This window comes from Centruroides vittatus, unplaced genomic scaffold, assembly GCF_030686945.1.
Source record: "Centruroides vittatus isolate TY-2023 unplaced genomic scaffold, ASM3068694v2 contig_484, whole genome shotgun sequence".
Taxonomy (NCBI): Eukaryota; Metazoa; Arthropoda; class Arachnida; order Scorpiones; family Buthidae; genus Centruroides; species Centruroides vittatus.
Window position 1 is genome coordinate 60,136 of NW_027122274.1, and position 18,415 is coordinate 78,550.

The window sequence follows — 18,415 nt, forward strand, 5'->3', positions numbered from 1 at the left end:
TTAAAACAGGGTTTTATGTCGTTACAAGTGGGGTTTTTTTAAACATTATCTAGTATAGTAAAATCGTGGGACCAATAAAAATTTGACATGTAGGGCAGAGGGTGCCACTGCGCAACCTTTGCCCTCTGACCTCACTTCGCTCCCAAACTCCAACGAGGAGAGACATCTTTTTATTTCATTTAGTTAACCTTTTGATTCGACAGCCATGCCAATCTTTGATTTATATTATATCTCGACACTATTGTAAATATCGTGTAGCCGATACAAATTAAGTATATTACCAGTTTCTGAATTAATTTTTATTGGCAGAACAAAAGACGCAGAACACGTGGTCGAGGTCAACAGACAAAGTAGGACGCAACCCAGTATTGTTTGTGCAAAATAAAAAATAACTTCGGATGATACAATAGCCACGATTATTTTTTCAAAAATGGGAAATTTTTGTTAGGCATCAACAAAAATTCAACCAGGGCCAACACGCAACGGAAAGAAATTTCTACATTGGATAAGTTAATTTCACCGAAAATGCATCGCGGATGACCTCGTAATCATGGCCAGCAAAATTTGAACGATTGTGCTCAAAACCAGCGATACCAAAGACTGGAGAATGAGAACGAGATCCGCCTTGAGCATCAAAGTGATTGCGCTTAGTAGTGAGTCTCGGAGACATAGTCTTGTCCCAAATACGGATTTGCTGTTTTACTTGTTATGCATTAAAAAGAAGAGATTTGAATGGTTGGCAAATATATATAATTTGCCAAGCACTTGACTTATGGGAGTTTTCTTTAATTTTTCAACAATTTTGAAAGCAATGGTTTTGAATAAGTTGGTAGTGGTTGAATGATAACAGATGCTAGTGCTGGATTGGCAGAATTTGAAGAAATTGGAAAATATATATTGCAGTAGATGTAAATTTTGAAAGTTTTTAACAGAAAATGGTAATTGAACAGTAAGTGCTTTTATTCTTTTTTAAAAATAACAAAAATAGATGGAGAACCACTGATTAGGAACATGACTAAATTGAGCTAGCTTGGTAAACAGTCTGGATAAAAGATCAGCTAATAGAGATTTTAGTTTTTTCTTTTATAGACAATTGCTAGAATAAGATCGAAGTTATAGTTAGATGTAGTTAGGGAATCAGTTGCTAATAGTGATGAATTAACCTTTAGCTTGCAACACTTAATAATGTCAGTAGTAATGGGCTAATTAAGTATCGTGGACATATAAGTTCACATTTAGTATTGATACAAATCTTTGTGACAATTTTCTAAAGCAATGTGAACATTAAATTTTTGTTAACATTCTTTTATACAATACCAAAATTCAGCTTGATTTCAGAAAAACAGAAAATATGTGAATGAATTTAAAAGCAAATGCAGTGTTTATGAAATAGCAGTGCCAACAAAACAATTCCAAATATAGCAATGCATTTCTACATTCAAGATCTATGTAACAAGCACAACAGGAAACAATTCACCAACAGCTTTTAACCATCCTTAATCCAAATACTTCTAGACCAGAACCTCACACATTGAGTTCAGTCATACCCTAGTAAGTACAGACATTCCACTGTGGAAAGTGAATAATGCAGCCTTTAAAAGATTTCTAAAGAAATTATCAATATATACAAGAAATAGTTCCAGGCAACATTATGGAAAAATTACTTAATTTCTATATACAAAAAAAACCATAACATTGATTTGGCAAAAAGTCCAACATGGATTACCATCAATGAAACATACCAAGGCAGAAACATTGCAAGCATCGTCGATGTCACAAAGTGACCAACTAACTGACCAAACCACTGCTTTTAACATGCAGACTGTTGGAAAAGTAACCATCAGACCATAATGAGTTATTTAATGATACCATACTGATATTATGGAACATCATATTGAGTATGAAAAGTATTCCTATTGACTTCCAATGTCAAAGTCTGGTGATGCTTTGAAGGTGGTGTAGCCAAAGATGGTCCACTTGACATGTTTGGCACATAGGTTCCACCAATTACCCAAATGCATAAGACCATGTTAGGACCAAGTGGACTTGTTAATTGCTATTGTAGTCTTTTTGAAAGTGTCACGAGAGTTATAAAGAACAAGGAAGTGTGTTCAGATCTACCCTTGTTCTGTGATCACATGATAGACATGGTTAGAGACCTAGACTACTATGAAAAAATTTCACCAAAATGATGATAATCAATGAATTTGGCTTGAACAGCATGGTTAGCATTGTCAAACCTCAACAGCTGTCTGAATATAAGTTGCAGAAAGTTTTGGCATACATTTGTTCAAACTTTTCATGCCTTGGAGCCACTGTTACCCATAGGAAATAATCTGAAATTGACTTATGCAACTTATTACAAACTGTGATAATCAAGCTGAAATTAAGGGAAAATTTGAAAATGCCTTTAGGAAGAATCCAGGTTTCAAAAAGTTTGCAACATTTCAAAAACACTATGGGGGAATTCTAAGTGAAAATATATGTACAAAGTCTCAACAATCTTGCATACTTCCAAGTATGTACATTTCTTGTTATGCAATGCTGAAAGATCTTTTAATTTAATATAACATTTTAACTTAAAGCAATTTTAAATTTGAAAATTTAAAACCAACTTTTGTAATATTGTTATGAAATCACTGTATAGATGTGTAAATAAGTTTTACATATTTTGGTAACACATTTCAGGAGAAATTAATACATATGCATGTACATATTTCCATTATTTTTAACACATCTATCTGGGCCTTAATAAATACAAAACTTTTTAAAATAAAATCTTGTAACAGATGATGTGACACACAACTTTGAAAATTATGACTGCCAGGAAAATTGGAGCCTTTATAAAAAGTGCAAACTTTTTTATAAAAAAAACTTACCAACACATCACTAGAAGCAATGTTGCTCAAATGAAAATATTCGACAGTTCTTTGTTGTAATTCAACATCAGCACTTCGAATGTTGCTATCACTATTTAAAACCTGCAAGAAAACCGTTTTTAATGAAAGTTAGTTAGAAGAAAAACCATAACTTAACTTACTTACTGTCTGTATATTATCTTTGATTTCAGGGAATAAATTTATAAATTTGATATAGGTTGTCAAGAGGAGTGCACGTGTAGGAACTGGACACAAATGATACTTTGAGTGCAATAGTTGAAATTGCACTAAAGGACTGAAAATTATAACATTAAGACATTCAAAATTTGTTTTATAATTCTAAAACTAAAAATTTTTTATTAATATTTTTATTATTAAAAGCCAAAGACTGATCAAATTAACTTAAATATGTTGTAGAAAAACAAAGTTTGCAAGAACCTTACTTTATTTAAGGACTTGTTATATCTAAAAGTGTGCACAAAAACTAGGACAACAATTATTTTTCATAAATATTGTAACAGATCTGTTATTTACAGATTTGTATCAATATATAAAGTAAGGTTTTCATAAACGTTTTTTTTACAACACTTATAATAAAGGACAAAATGCATTAATCATAACTTAAAGTACTATGTGTACTAGTAAATACACATTTAAGACATCAATAAAAAGGAATAAAGTTTTAATTTATTTAACAAAAGATCAATGTATTATATCAAAGTTAACTATACCTAGATCTTTGATCACCAGCTATTAAGTTGCCAAATTCGCCCAAAATATAACCTGCTACTTTTACCATATTCTCGTGACAGGCAGGAGCTTGTAAAGCCTAAAAAGATATTATGTAGTGTGATAATTTTGATAAGTTCTAAAATTAAAAAAAATTTTATACCTCAAACACAGTTTTAGCTGCATAACCTTGCACATCTTCTCGATTAATAACAATCTGTATTACTCTATACCAAACCTAGAAAAATTTTTAAACACAGTCTACTGTAAATTCATATACAATTATTCAAAAACATAAGACAAGAATTTATAATTACTATATATATAAGTATAATATATATATATTGTAATAAAATTAGTAACTTATAAAAATATTTATTCAAAAAGTATTTTAATTATGATCACTAACTTCAGAATTTTCTATTGTAGAGAGTGAAATTTGCCTATTTCATAAAGCAAATACATTCATGTCACAGAAATTATTTGAAACAAAGTTAAGAATTATCTGTGCTCAAGATATCATGGATGTTTGATAAGTCCTAATTTAACATTTGGTTGCAATGATACCGAACACTTCAACTGTCAAAAACTGGATACAATTGTTATATTCCACAAATTTGCAGGAAATTTTTGTAGTTTTCTTCTCAGTATGCCAAGAAATTAATTGATCTATTTCAACTAAAAATCACAATTTCCAAAATACTAATTATATTCAAATATTATAACTCTTCAAATTTCATTTGATTTCAAATATATAATCATAATTCTATTTTTTGTATTTTTGAATTAAAAAATAGGATAATTAAAATATGCATTCTAATATTAGAACATTAAGATTTGTAGCTATCCAACTTAAAGGCATGACACAAAATAATCAATCATTTATATTAATACTTAGATAATTATATAAGATATGCCTTTAAATTAATTGTACAAAAATTCATTTGATTCAAATTTGTTAAATGAGAGAGGGAAACAAATATTTTGAAATTTGAGAATTTACTTTCAAGATCATAAATTTAAGGTTATCTTGTCAAAAATAAAATTTTAGTCTTAATTAAAAATTCAATAATATCTAACATGGGTTCCACAAAATCTGTTGTCTAGTGATGTATGAATGTGCCAATGCATATTTTGGATGAAGGGTAATTGTTGTAGCCTCAGATGAAGTCGTCTTATGACATCCTATACATGTTCTAGAGCTATTTATAGATTTATAAACAATAAGAACTGATTTATCAGTAACAGAACAAACTGAAATCATGATAATGTATTACAAGATAATTGAAATTCATGAAAACAATAAAACTTAACCTAAAGCTACAAAATCAAAAAAAAAAATCTTAAAAGTATCCAACATATAAATAATAATACAAACATTAAATGCACTTTAATTTGTCAATATCTGTAGCGCAAGCCTGATAATACTGTATATACTCTGATACTAGTTACAGAACACACAAATCAGATGAGCATCATGTGTTGTCAAAGGGTTAATTAATGTTCCATCATCTGTAGTGCACTGTAGTGCAACAGTACTGTGTACAAGCAGGCATATCAGTCAAAGATTATTAGTGTTTTGTACTGCAATTGTTTTGTGATATCTTCAGTATTTTTCATATATAAATATAGTGGGAATTGTATAAATTTATAGTACTTTTAGTATTGTGTATAATCAAATTTAAAAAATTATTGAGTATTGACAGAGTTTTGAAGAACAAGCAATTATTTATTGTGATATCACCACAATGCCAGGCTGCAATTTTTAATCATATTTTTTATTTAATTTAATATATATGCTCTCCATCTCAAATTAGTAGTCTTGCCCCTGTACATCATACTTTTCCTTTAACAACAGGTATCTTGCCTGGCATGCCTGTCATCTAACACCTTCAGGAAGAAAATTTTTGAATTGAAATAATGTGACTTCTTGTTTGCATTGGAAGTTCACATAGTTAAATCAGAGCCTTCTGTCCCCAAGGTTTCCATATTTAGTCTCATCTTTCATTGTTCAATTTCACTCAAATGCAATACCGTTATAGAAGTAGAATGCTAAGTTTTAAATTATCGGCTATAAAAATAGTAGCAGATACTTTGATATGATCTCAAACACACTAATAAAATGATTATACAACTTAAAAATTACTGTAAAATTTTTCATAAATATTAGCAAAACTTTAACTAATAAACATACCTCTTCACTAACATAATCTCCTGCAATGCGAATTAAATTCAGTATAACATCAACATACCATGTATAATCTGAAGCATATTTTTCAGCCAAAATAGCAACTTTTAATACCTAAAATTTTAAAGATTAAGTTAGCTTAAAAAAGAAAAAAAAGTCTTAAAAAATTTAAATAATTACCATTTCTTCTCTTATAGAATAATCTGCTGTTTCTAAATAAGACAGCATTTCTCCAACTATTTCTTCTGCATTAGATTTATCACACATAGCATAGAGTAAGTCTACTGCTCTTTGACGAACACTTACATCTCGTTCAGTCTAAAATGAAATTCTACATTAATGACTAGTTCAAAAATAAATAAACTAACTTCATTTATTTACTTTTAATGCAGAAATAATTGTTTCTTGATGTTTCTTCACAGCTTCATGTGAAAATTCAGAAGTTGCTAATAAGCACATTGTTTCAAGAGCCAAATATCTGAAAGAAAAATAAAATCTCAAGAACTGTACTATAATTACTGATTTAAAAATAACCAAAAATGAAAAACCTAATAGTCGCTTTAATAGTCTATAGAAAAATAACATCAACAAATCAATAACACTTATCATTCACTTAAAGCTGACTAGATTTAATTAAATGTAGATTATAGAATATTTTTGTCTGATGTATTATAATTTATTAACTAGTTTGTCTATGGAAGAATCAACTCTGATTTTAACCAATGAGTATCAACAATTGATTGCTTAGTTATGGCAAGTTACTTCTGGTTTCTTTCTCATGTGTTATACATGCCACCACCACCATTATAAACAGTGTTACGGAAGCTTCATGCTCTAGTATTGGAATACAAGGAAGTTTGCTATGAAGTCAGATCCAAGAGGTGATTTATAATGTGTAGCAATATTCTGCTGCAGAAACAGAAAGGAGAGCAGTTATTGCTGGTAAATTAGATAAGCCTTGGCTACCAATGTCAGTTGTTCAACGGTAATTACTATTCTTAAAGCAATGCCTTTCTGTACATCTGGAAAAAAACAGGCGAAGGACAAATACTCTGGATAGTTTTGATTTATCAGTATTCAGGCAACATTCAGTTTGTATTGTGCAGGCAAACTTCCAACCCTTTGCAGTCTATGCAGTGATTTAAAAGACAACTTTTAATGGATGCATTAAATCATTAAGACTGAATAACCTTAAATTTCATTATTGTAAAACTAACCAGCATTATACATTTATAGAAGGAAATGACAGTTGAATCCAGAATTAATTTTTTGCAAACAAATCCAATGGTGGAGAAAAGCCTGTCCTATATATATATTTATATGAGACATGGGTAAATGAGCATCACACTATCAAAATGGTGGCAAGACAGTGCAACTAATTTGAAATTTTTATTTAGAAAAGGCAGATGATCAATAATTCTTTATGCTGAAAATGAAAATGGTTTTTCATTCCCAATGCCCAGCTTGTTTTCATTTCCAAAAGCAATGACCTAAACTACCACAAAGAAATGGATGAGGATGTTTTCTTGAACTTATTCTCAACATTCCAGAAAAATCATGTGTTTTTATAGAAAATACCCTATATTAGTTATCAACTAGAGAGACCTTTGTTCAGCAATAATCAAACACAAGAAATGATAGACTAGCTAATTCAACATCGAATTTCATCTCCAAATTAACCAGAGAGCTGAGCTTTATGAAATAATTACAATGCATAAGAACTCCAGGGTAGGCTAAGAGATTGATGAAGAGGCTGCATTTGGAAGTCATATGGTTATTCACTTGCCTCATTATTGTTAATTTAAACATATTACATTAATATGGACTCAATTAAAAGCTTATGTTGCTTGACATAACACAACATTCATGTTGGCAGATGTAAAAAAGTTAGTGAACAATGATTTTTCATCAATAACAAAAGAAAATTGAATAGTAGCAATTCATCACATAGAGCAACTTATAATTAATACATCACTGAGCAACTCTTCTGAAAACGAAATGAAGATATCGACCTGACAGTGGAATGAAATAAAAAGTAAAAGGTACTTTTCAGGACCAAATAATACTAGTAAAAAGCAGCCATGTCAAACTTATATCTAAACTTAAAACTATTATATATTATTATATAAAGAAAAGAAGAACACACAGTTGTTGGTAAATGCATGCTATAAAAAAATTAACACAACAGAAAAGTCGTGTTGTCATTTAGTGAGGAAAAAATAAAATTCAAATATTCAATATGACATATTAAGCAATAAGTACTGAAATCATTAGGGAACATGACATGCTGATTGGTTTATTAAAAACAACATCAAGCATGACATCAGGCTGCATTTTGAAAAATTTGTAGACCTATAAATTCCCACTGTCCTTAATCTTGAGAATGGCATTAGATGAAAGATGAAACCAGTTATGGAATCCCTGGGGTGGAAGGCCCTGATTAACTATATACAAACTTCCAATGCAAACCAGAAGTTGTCATAAATTCAAAAATGTCCCCTGAAAAGTGTCAGATAGATGACTGGCATAATGCTATTGCTAACAGAAAAGGTATGATGTACAGGGGCAAACCACTACTAATTTTAGGTGAAGAGCATATATTTTAAATTAAATTAAAAATTTACAGCCCAGTATTGTAACATTGTCACAATAAATAATTGCTCATTCTCAAGTCAATTCTTTCCATAGATATACTATAAGAAAAATATTTAAATAGTCCTTTTTTCTTAAAAAGACTTCTTCATTTAGTAAGTCTAGCAATTTTAAATTTGAATAATATTAGAAAAAAAACTGTTTTGATAAAAATGAAGATTGAACTGAACAAATATTACCAATAAACAAATGATCTTGAATTAATGACAATTTCATTACAGACAACTCTAATACAGAATATAAAATCAAAAATATTAAATTTTACCTTACTTCTTAACTTAGTTTTTCTTCTTGTATGTGTAGAATTTTGAACAGTTATATCTGCTGTTTCAAACTTTTTTTTAAATGTTTGAATTTCTAACAGAAAATATTGATTTTTAAAAATTAATATTTTCATATATATTTATAATTTCAAACTTGTTCTAAGTTAATATTCTTTTGCCAGTTTGACTTTATATCAATTGTATTAATATGAAAAATTCTGAACAAATCAATCTATTTTACAACTATAATGGAAAAGTTTGTTGTTATTGAAGATCATCATTAACAAATGAAAATTTATCTAAAGTTAAAATTATTCTATTGATAAAAATAAAAGTTGCTATTTTTAATTTATGAATTTTTACCAACCCATTAAATCACTCCAATCATATTACTAGAAAAATACACAAAAAAGTTGATCTGAAAAAATTGATATCTGAATAGATCACTTGCATTAAATTAAATGATTTTTAATTTAGATTGTTCACTATTTTATAGTTATTAAAATATTAAACTTTTGATAAATTTTAGTTTAAGAGAATATTTTTGAAAAATTTCTTTAAAATGATTTTCAATAGAAAAATAAATTTATTTAATACCACAAAAAGTTCTGCCTCTATTTGAATACCTTATCTAATGATTGCATCTATCAGAAAAAAAAAATAAGATCTATTAAATTATAATGTAAACAACACATTCAAATTTAACATTTGTTTTATCTTATTTCAGTATGCAAGCATGCATTGCTAATCTTCGAGAGTAAGACTATTTTCTTACTTAGGTAACTATATGCTTGTCTCAAAGTATTTTGCTTACATAATGTCTGAAAAATTGTGAAAAATGTTTGAATTTCCAATAATCAATAGTTAATTATTAGAAACAATATATTTTTAGGTCAACATCATTCCACAGAAATAACTATAATTTATATATTGATGGTTCACAATCAAATTAAACTTTCTTTACAAAATATTAAGAATGTAAAAATTTTCAAATGTATTGTTGCACATTAATTAATAAGTATTTATGTAATGTACTTTTAGCCAAGTACATAAATACCAGATTAATTTAAACACAGTAAAAATAAAGAAATTGATTTAAAAGACAATTATTCAAACATTTATATAAAAACAAGGCAATAGAATTAATAATAATTTAGGAAGAGAAATTCATGAATCATGGAATAGTATCATTTATAGAGAGTGTAATGGGTAGAAAAGTATTTATAGTAGTAACAGTGGAAAACAATAGAGAAAAAGAAAGAATATAATAGAAAAATAACTAACGTAGATTAGTGAGTAAAGACAACTTTTTAGCATTTTTAAAACCTTTAATTATTTAACAGATTTTATCCTTTTATATAGAAATATTTTAGAAAACATTATGTTATATTCTTTTTTTACACCTACTTCATGTAGACAATAAAGGACAAGTAATTAATTTTATATGTCATTTAAATATCATTATCAGGTACATTATTATTTTTAAAAATTGTTATAGAATATTGTAAACCTGCTGAAGAGGGCCTTCAGGTCCAAAACACATGGTACGTAGATCTTAGGTAAAAATAGAGATTTTGTTTTGACTAGTTGCTAATCAGAAACTTCGCCAGTATAATAATTATGTCCTATTAATAAACAGGATCCAAGTAGACAAGAATACAAACAGAAATTTATCAGAGTAAAGACAGAGGTAAAAAAAAAATACATAAATACCAGTTTGGAAATATCTTAACCCTTCACTTATTATAAATTGCATGAAAACCTTTTCATAAAAAAATGATTTTTGGACACTAAAAATCAATGTTTACTCCTAATGTCAATTACATATTTACTATTTTTAGTTACCTTAAATTTGTCTCTCTGTGTGTCAGAAATTGTCCTAATTGATTACAACCTCTTACTAACAGATTTGGTTCACTAGAAAAAAAAAATATATCACAAATTTAAAAACATTTTACAATAATGTAAAATATTTAACTTTTGTTAATATTGAGAAATAACCTGTCCATGTGAATAATAAGACTAATGGCTTCAAAAACAACAGCATTTTTGGCATTTGAATGTTGAACTTTCTTTGACTTAGGTGGTTCTTGAGCTTTATTCAAAATAGTTTCTAGGCATTCATTAAGGCGGCCTCTTACAGCAGGATCATCTAGTTGAATATAGAAAAAACCATGATTATATAATAGAGCATAATATATGACTTATATTAACTAGTAATTGAAGCTAACAATCTCAGAGTAATTAAAATGATATAAATCTGAATACTCTTAAATCTTGATGGCAAATGTGACATTTTTCCATTTGTAAGAAGTATTTAGGTAAGCTGCAATATATCAAAATAATACTGAATATACTATTTAACTAGTGATTCTCAACTACTGTGCTATGACAACTTTTTGATGAATTAGTTATGTAACTTACCTAAAAACTTTTCTACATGGTGGGGATGTTAGCCTCATGCATAACCCCAACCTGGAGGACCAGTGATACCGCCTTAGTCTGGCTCCTATCCTCTGACCTATTCAACATGAGTGATACCTAAGTTAAACAGATCAGAGGATAGGGACCTGTCAAAAGATGCTGAACCTGCTCAAGTTCACCACATCAAGGTGGGTATCTTGGAGCAGGTATCTAACTTTCAAATAATCAAATTTGATAGAATAGTCAGATTACTTGTTAATTATATTTATTTAACAAAGTAAAATTTAAAAACATTATTCAAATAATAAGTATTTTTGAACATTTAGAATAAAATTACTACTAAATAGTATTTCTCGCCTTTTCTTACCTCACGTAGGAATGAAATAGTTCAAATTTAAAAACAAATTTTATTTATATCCAAAATTGTTTAATTGTTGAAATTATCCAAAAATTATATTTTTATTACATATTTCTTAATAGTAACTTGATTATATGAATGAACTTTTTTATATAAATTACATATTTTTAATGCAACTCTCAAATTTAGTATTAATCTGTACCAAATGAATAGAATATGCAAAATGCAAACTTTTCTGAAACGATTGCAGGAAAACAATTTGCAGATAAATTTCTACAAGAAGCAAATTGGATTAATCTGCAATGAGCATACATAGTATATATTACAGATAAAGCTCATGAATCAGGTAATAGTCAGTTAATCTTGGCTTTAACATTATCGTTCTTTCATAAATACTAGTAACAATATTAATTTTTAAATATAGGGTCTTTCAACAAGGTATGTAATTTTAAATCAACAGAAAAATGCAATATTTTTGTGAAAAGTGGTGATATTTTTATTTTAATCCAAAGTACAAACTCTGAGGTTAGTAATGGAACAATATCTGCCAAATGTCCTCCTCAGTTCTTCTTACAAATGGTCATTCTTTTGATGAAATTTTTCATTGCATTTTCGCATAATAGTGGCTGTATTTCGCCAATAGCAGCTGTAATATTGTCTTTGAGTGCTTGAATCATTGCTGGAGCATTGGTGTAGACTTTACCTTTAACGTAGATATTAAATTGATTTAAATTGCTTGATCTTGGCAGCCAATTGAAGTCTCCATTTTGAGAAATCACATGTCTAGGAAATTTTTCATGCAATAGAGCCATTGTTTCACAAGCTGTGAGGCAGGTGGCACTGTCCTGTTGAAAATAAATGTCGTCTGCATCTGTAGCATCAATTTTAGGCCAAAAAAGTCAATCAACATGATTTCAACTCATTTTTCAGCCACACACTCAGCTACAGCGGTGATATTTCCAGGTGATTTGGCCGGTCTAGCACGAGTTGGAGTCTTCACATCACTAACTTGTCTGAGACGTTCAAATTTATTGATCAAATTCACTAACTGTGCAAGAAGGCACTTGATGAGGACCAAAAGTAGTATGAACTTTATGACCCATCTCCACAATATTTTCACCGTTTTTATAGTGAATTTTCACTACTTCAATGCATTGTGCAACTGTGTATCAATCCATATTTGAAAACCTCCTAGTTTTTACTTGTCAAATGTCACTGCAATGACAGATGTATGTTGACAGTTGAAAAATGGCACAAAATTTAAAATGACGCCTCTTGTTGAAAGACCCAGTATATATAAAGTATGTTGTATCAATGTCAAAAACAGATAAAGCTGACATACAAAAACTAGAAATGCCAACTTGCAAAAGGGCCATCAATAGTACAGCAGTGTATGTCATAGAGGAGAAAGATGAAAGAGAATGTCCCTTCCATTCTGGTTTGACATGACATCATTGCCCTAATTTTAAGATATTCATGATCTATCTTAAACTATCAATTTTATTCTAAAATTATTATTTTAGATGATTTGAAAACATTACAAGGTTATTAATTTTATGAACTTAATACGGTGATACCTCAGTTTACATCAATAATCTGTCCAAAAACAATTGACAAAATCCAAAACTGACTAAAACAGAGGCAATTATTTTCATATGAATCAATGTAAATCCAATTAATTCATTCTAGACACTCCAAAATACATACCAAAAACACATTTTATAGAGAATTTAATATAGCATTAAATACTAAAATTAATAAGAAATTAACATAAAAGACTAATTAGCATACAGATAAAAGCATTAAGGTTAAAAATAATTAGCATTAAGATGAAAGCAATGGAATTGTTTGGCTAGAAACTCAGGGTCACTTGTCTTGTAGAAGCTAGTTGGACGTGAGCTTCTAGCCTATATCGCCCCGTGACAAAGTGTGACAATTGTCATGTAATAGTAGTTGTATGCGTTTATGATGGTCGTATTGAGGGAAATAATGCCTTCCGGAAAATCCATAATAGGGTAACTGGCCTTATTCAGGTGTTACAGATGTGGAGAAAACCCGGAAAACTTCACGTGGCCAGCTTGCCCTGGCAAAGTGTGAACCCACGACTGAACTCCCGGTGTTCGGGGAACGGAACTGTTAGCCAATGGTGGGCCGTCGCGAGGTAATGTTCACACAACAATAATGCCACACTGCACTGGAAAAAGTGTGGATTGCCCTTTGTTTTCACAAAGTTAGTAGTGAGGTCACTTGAGAACACTGACGAAATCCGAGGCAATCAACAAAAACAGAAATTTTTTGCAAAAAAAGCAATGAAAACTGAAACTGACGATAACTGAAGTCAACAGAAACCAAGGTATTACTGTATAAGTAGGTATATAAATTGAAAAAAAATCCATTTTATTGTAAGGTTATTAATCAGTATTCAAAATTAATATTTCACAATAGATTTTTTAAAAATTTGATATTTCTCATTCAACACAATAAGATTTACAAAATTGCCATTTTATCTGTCATACACACATTACACTGTATTTTCACTTAGGCTTTCCTAATGTGATGACAAATCACAATGTCAGTAGAGGACAAGTAACTTTAGATGTGAGCCAGTTTTGGACATTTTAGCATGATCATGCAACTCATGCAGAATAACAATTTTTAGACAGACTTAACAACTTTGTAAACTGAAAGTAATCACTGTCTAGATATCGCACATCGCTGGTATTAATGCACCAATTGGTTTGAGATGGAATATCAAATTGTCCTTTTAAAACACAATGTTTTTTGGGGAGCACTCAACATCAATAAAGTTAAAAGCATCACTAGAAAATTAAGAGACTAATTTTTTACTATGATCAATCCTTGGTACATGCCATATAAGATCTATGTGCATGTCAATACTGTAAAACAAAGTACAGTAATACCTTGTACTTCAAACAATTAACTTTGAATATTTCAAAGTTTGAATGCCAAATTTGAGAGAAATTTGAACTGTGCATGCAGTTTAAAAATACACTTGCTGCATAAATGCCATCTCTTGTCACGGTGAGAAGTGACTCCTAACTACTAATCATGGCATACAAGAAGTGTGAAAACAATGAAGCCTAAGAAGTAGATTGTATCATTAATTGATATGAAAAAGGAACTTATTACAAAGAATGAAAGCAACACATAAGTAGCAGCCCTAGCAACCATGTTTAAGATGCCTAAGTCAACTGTGTGCACAATTCTTAAAAACAAGGAAGCAATAAAAGCTGCAAATGTGGCTAAAGATGTGACAACATATACCTCCAGATCACGTTATTGAGGAGAAGATAGAAAAAAAATTCCTCCTAGTGTGGATAAAACAAGAAGCAATTGGCTGGAGATGATCTCAGAGGATTATTTGTGAGAAAACAAAGTGCATAGTAATCGTAAGAAACAGGACACTATCACTCCTCACTAAGATACAGTAAATGCAATTTTCATTTTATTATATAAAATATACATACATATTGGGTTGTTTGGAAAGTACTTTTTTTTCACCAGAGAGATTAGTTCTATTTTTATCTATTTTTAAAGGTAAGAATGCTGTTCAAGCAAGAAAAAAAATTGCGTGACATGTACGAAGATATGTTGACAGAACAACAGTGCCAAAACTGGTTTGCAAAGTTTCACTCTGATAATTCTGATATTGAAGATGCACCACATTTCAGAAAACCAACTGAAGCTGAAGACGACAAAATAAAGGTATTGATTGAAACAAACTGCCAAATAACACAAGAAATCACTTAAGAGATTAAATTTGTTGAATTCAACAGTTTATGATCATGTGAAACGACTTATTTGTTTCAAATATGGGTTCCACACATTCTTAAAGATTTGCTCCATCGCAATGACATCTGTTTGCTTTTCAAATGTCAAGAAATGACTGGTGATGAGAAATGGATTGTTCACAACAATGTTGAATGCAAGTGATCATGGAGTAAAAGAGATGAGTCGGTTCAGAGCACTTTGAAAGCAGATAGTCATAAAAAGAAGTGATGCTCTCAGTTCAGTGGGATTTTAAGGAAATTTTTTTTAGCTTCTATTAGACAATTCCACAGTTGATTCAATAGTGTACTGTCATACACTGGACAAATTGATTGATACCATCAAACAGAAAAGGCCAGAATTAATCAACAGAAAAGATGTTTCACCATGATAATGCCAGACCTCAAGTTTGGTAACTTGTCAGAAGCTGTTACAGCTTGGATGGGTGTGCTACCACACCCACCATATTTGCCAGATCTTTATTATTACTTATTTCAGTCTTTACAAAATTTTTTAAATGGTAAAACATCTACTTCAAATGAGGATGTCAAAATCACTTGGGCCAGTTCTTTATTTATAAAAAAAGATTAGAACTTTTATGAGTATGGAATAATGCTACTACCAGAAAGATGGCAAAAGGTATTGGACCAAAATGGTAAATATATAATTCAATAAAATAGTTATATAATAAAATTGTTTTTCCCCATAAAAAAAACAATTACTTGTCAAACGAAAATAATAAATAAAATATTGGGTTATGTTTTAATTTATTGTTTAGGACATTTAAGTATTATTTTTACCTTAAATGTATTTGCCATTTAAGTTTATCAAAATGGGTTTTGTTCAGGTTAATTCACTTTCCATTATTTCTGATAATCAAAATTTGGGATGATTCTGATTTCAAACAATTCATTGTTTGAATGGCCTTCTGGAATGAATTAAATTCAAAATACAAGATACTATTATTCTTCTTACTTTAAAACTGAATTTGCCAAATATTTTGCTGTAATAACTACCAACATTTATTCACCTCAATGTTTTACACAATAGATAAACAAATTCTAGTTGATATAAACAACAATTTCTTCTTTATCCACCCAACTAGCATTGAAAAGATCAGATTACTTGGCTAAAATGAAAACCTAAATTAGTACAATGTTTTATATGCTCACAATAATAATCAAATTCCAGAAATGAGTAAGTCTTATATAAAATCCAAAAATATATTGAATATCAAACATTTCAGATTTTATTACTGAAGATTCGTTCAATTTGCTATTTATAAAAGGCATGAAAAAATTTATTCTTTGAGGCTATTTGATTCATCTCAATATTTTGTAATATTAGACTTAAAGGGCTTAAAAATTTTATTTCACAATCACCTTTTACTTTAATTTCTCTTCAATTTTTGAAGTTTTTTTTCTAGTAACATTAAAAAATGGTTAATGTGAATCTAGATATAGAAAATGGCGGTGCATCCGGTAACCTCAATGGCAAGTGTTTTTAGAAAATAAATGTAGATGGTGCTGATAGTAATGATGCCTTTGTATGCAAATATCCATCAAAAAATTCCGTTCTGGAAACATTAGGAATAATGTGAATTTCGAATTTTGGTTACGATGTAGACGGATTATGCACGTTGTTAATTTTTTAAAGGTGTCTGTTTTTTTTTTAATTTGCACAATTTACTCGAAGTCTTTAAAGTTATCGAGGAGGAAAGTTTGTCAGTGGTAAATATCATGTTAAACATGTCCTTAATGTGTTTAATGTGTGTTAAATGTGATAAGTGTTTTAAAAGTGTGTTAATAGTGTGTAAATAAGGAAAAAATTTTGTAAATATTTTAAATGTGTTTTAAATGTGCGTTTAAAGTGTGTAAATGTAAGAAATGTGTTTAAAATGTGTAAATGTGTGTTAAATGTGTTAAATTTGTCAAAACCAAGGATATGTAATAGTAATTTCCGACTCTGAAAGACAACGTGAACGACACATGGAAGGCTAGGGTGCCGTGGATTGCAGGTGCCACCCTCTACGCTGCCTATCGTAGATGAAAAGGTGAGAGATGCGAATCGTAAGGCTGCAGTTCTTAAGAGGAGTAAAATTTACGTAAAATAGAGGCAAATTTTGTTCGAATCACTGATTTATAGAATCTTGTAATTAACTTAGTCCATACATCGATTGAATTTATAGGTAGTATGACTTTATTTTTCGTTTGTGGTCCAAGAGTAGGAAAAGTAACCAAAAGCAGGGGGAAAAAGTAAGTAGCAAATTTATGTTTTAAAAATGTTTTAGTCTTAGAAAAAGTTTAAATATAGGCACGTTTAGGTTATTGTCAACGGTCACCATTTTGTATAGCTAGGTTCACATTAACCTAAAATACAAATAATTGCTTGAACAAAAAAAATACAGTTTGAAATGTTTTAATTATTATAATGTCTCTCCTTGAAGGAACACAAGTACACAAATGAGGGGAAAAATTATTACAAATTTATCAATTTGCACAATTTTAATACCATACTTATTTTAAATGCAAGTGTGATTCTATGTTATATTTATAAAGAAAACTATGGTTAAACTTCAGATGTGATTACAGTTTAAAATTTTTTAGTTATTATAATTAATTATAACAACTAAAAATTAAACTAAAATAATCATAATTATGAGATTGCTTAATACACTTAACAGACAACAAACTATTTGTAATAAAAAAATTTAATTTTTTACTGCACAAAAAAAAAATACCTGGAGGTGGATAATTTTGTAAAAGACGAAGTAACTTTACAGATAGCCATGGAGCAGGTACAAAATAATAAGTGTAGTCTTGCAAGTCAGTATATGATGATGTTACAATCTGGAAAAAATTTACATGTCTTACAATTATTGAATCAAAAAACTATTATAATTCAAAGACTAATATTTGTAAATTGCAAACTCTGAAATTAAACATCTTTTAATCATTTACATGGAAAGGAAGAAATTTGATATTTAGACTATCAAGACTAGATATTTTAAATTTAAAGATTCAGGAAGAAAAGATCAAATACAGAGGAACTGAAAAGTTACAGATTATATATGCCACTCCATCACATAATAAAGTTATTTATAAAAAATACTATTGTCATGTAGAAAAGATGA

General features: G+C 29.4%; 1 protein-coding gene across 1 annotated transcript in view; it reads right to left on the bottom strand.

Moving 5' to 3' along the window:
* The window catches only part of AP-2alpha (adaptor protein complex 2, subunit alpha), an 86,658-nt gene that overhangs the window by 19,414 nt on the left and 48,829 nt on the right, over positions 1–18,415 (bottom strand). The window contains exons 8-17 of the mRNA XM_067273588.1: positions 18,023–18,131; positions 10,713–10,863; positions 10,557–10,628; positions 6,178–6,274; positions 5,977–6,114; positions 5,803–5,910; positions 3,772–3,846; positions 3,611–3,708; positions 3,045–3,174; positions 2,880–2,981 (exon numbers count right to left, since the gene is read on the bottom strand). Coding sequence (XP_067129689.1) covers positions 2,880–2,981; positions 3,045–3,174; positions 3,611–3,708; positions 3,772–3,846; positions 5,803–5,910; positions 5,977–6,114; positions 6,178–6,274; positions 10,557–10,628; positions 10,713–10,863; positions 18,023–18,131 — 1,080 coding nt within the window. The remainder of the gene's footprint in view (positions 1–2,879; positions 2,982–3,044; positions 3,175–3,610; positions 3,709–3,771; positions 3,847–5,802; positions 5,911–5,976; positions 6,115–6,177; positions 6,275–10,556; positions 10,629–10,712; positions 10,864–18,022; positions 18,132–18,415) is intronic.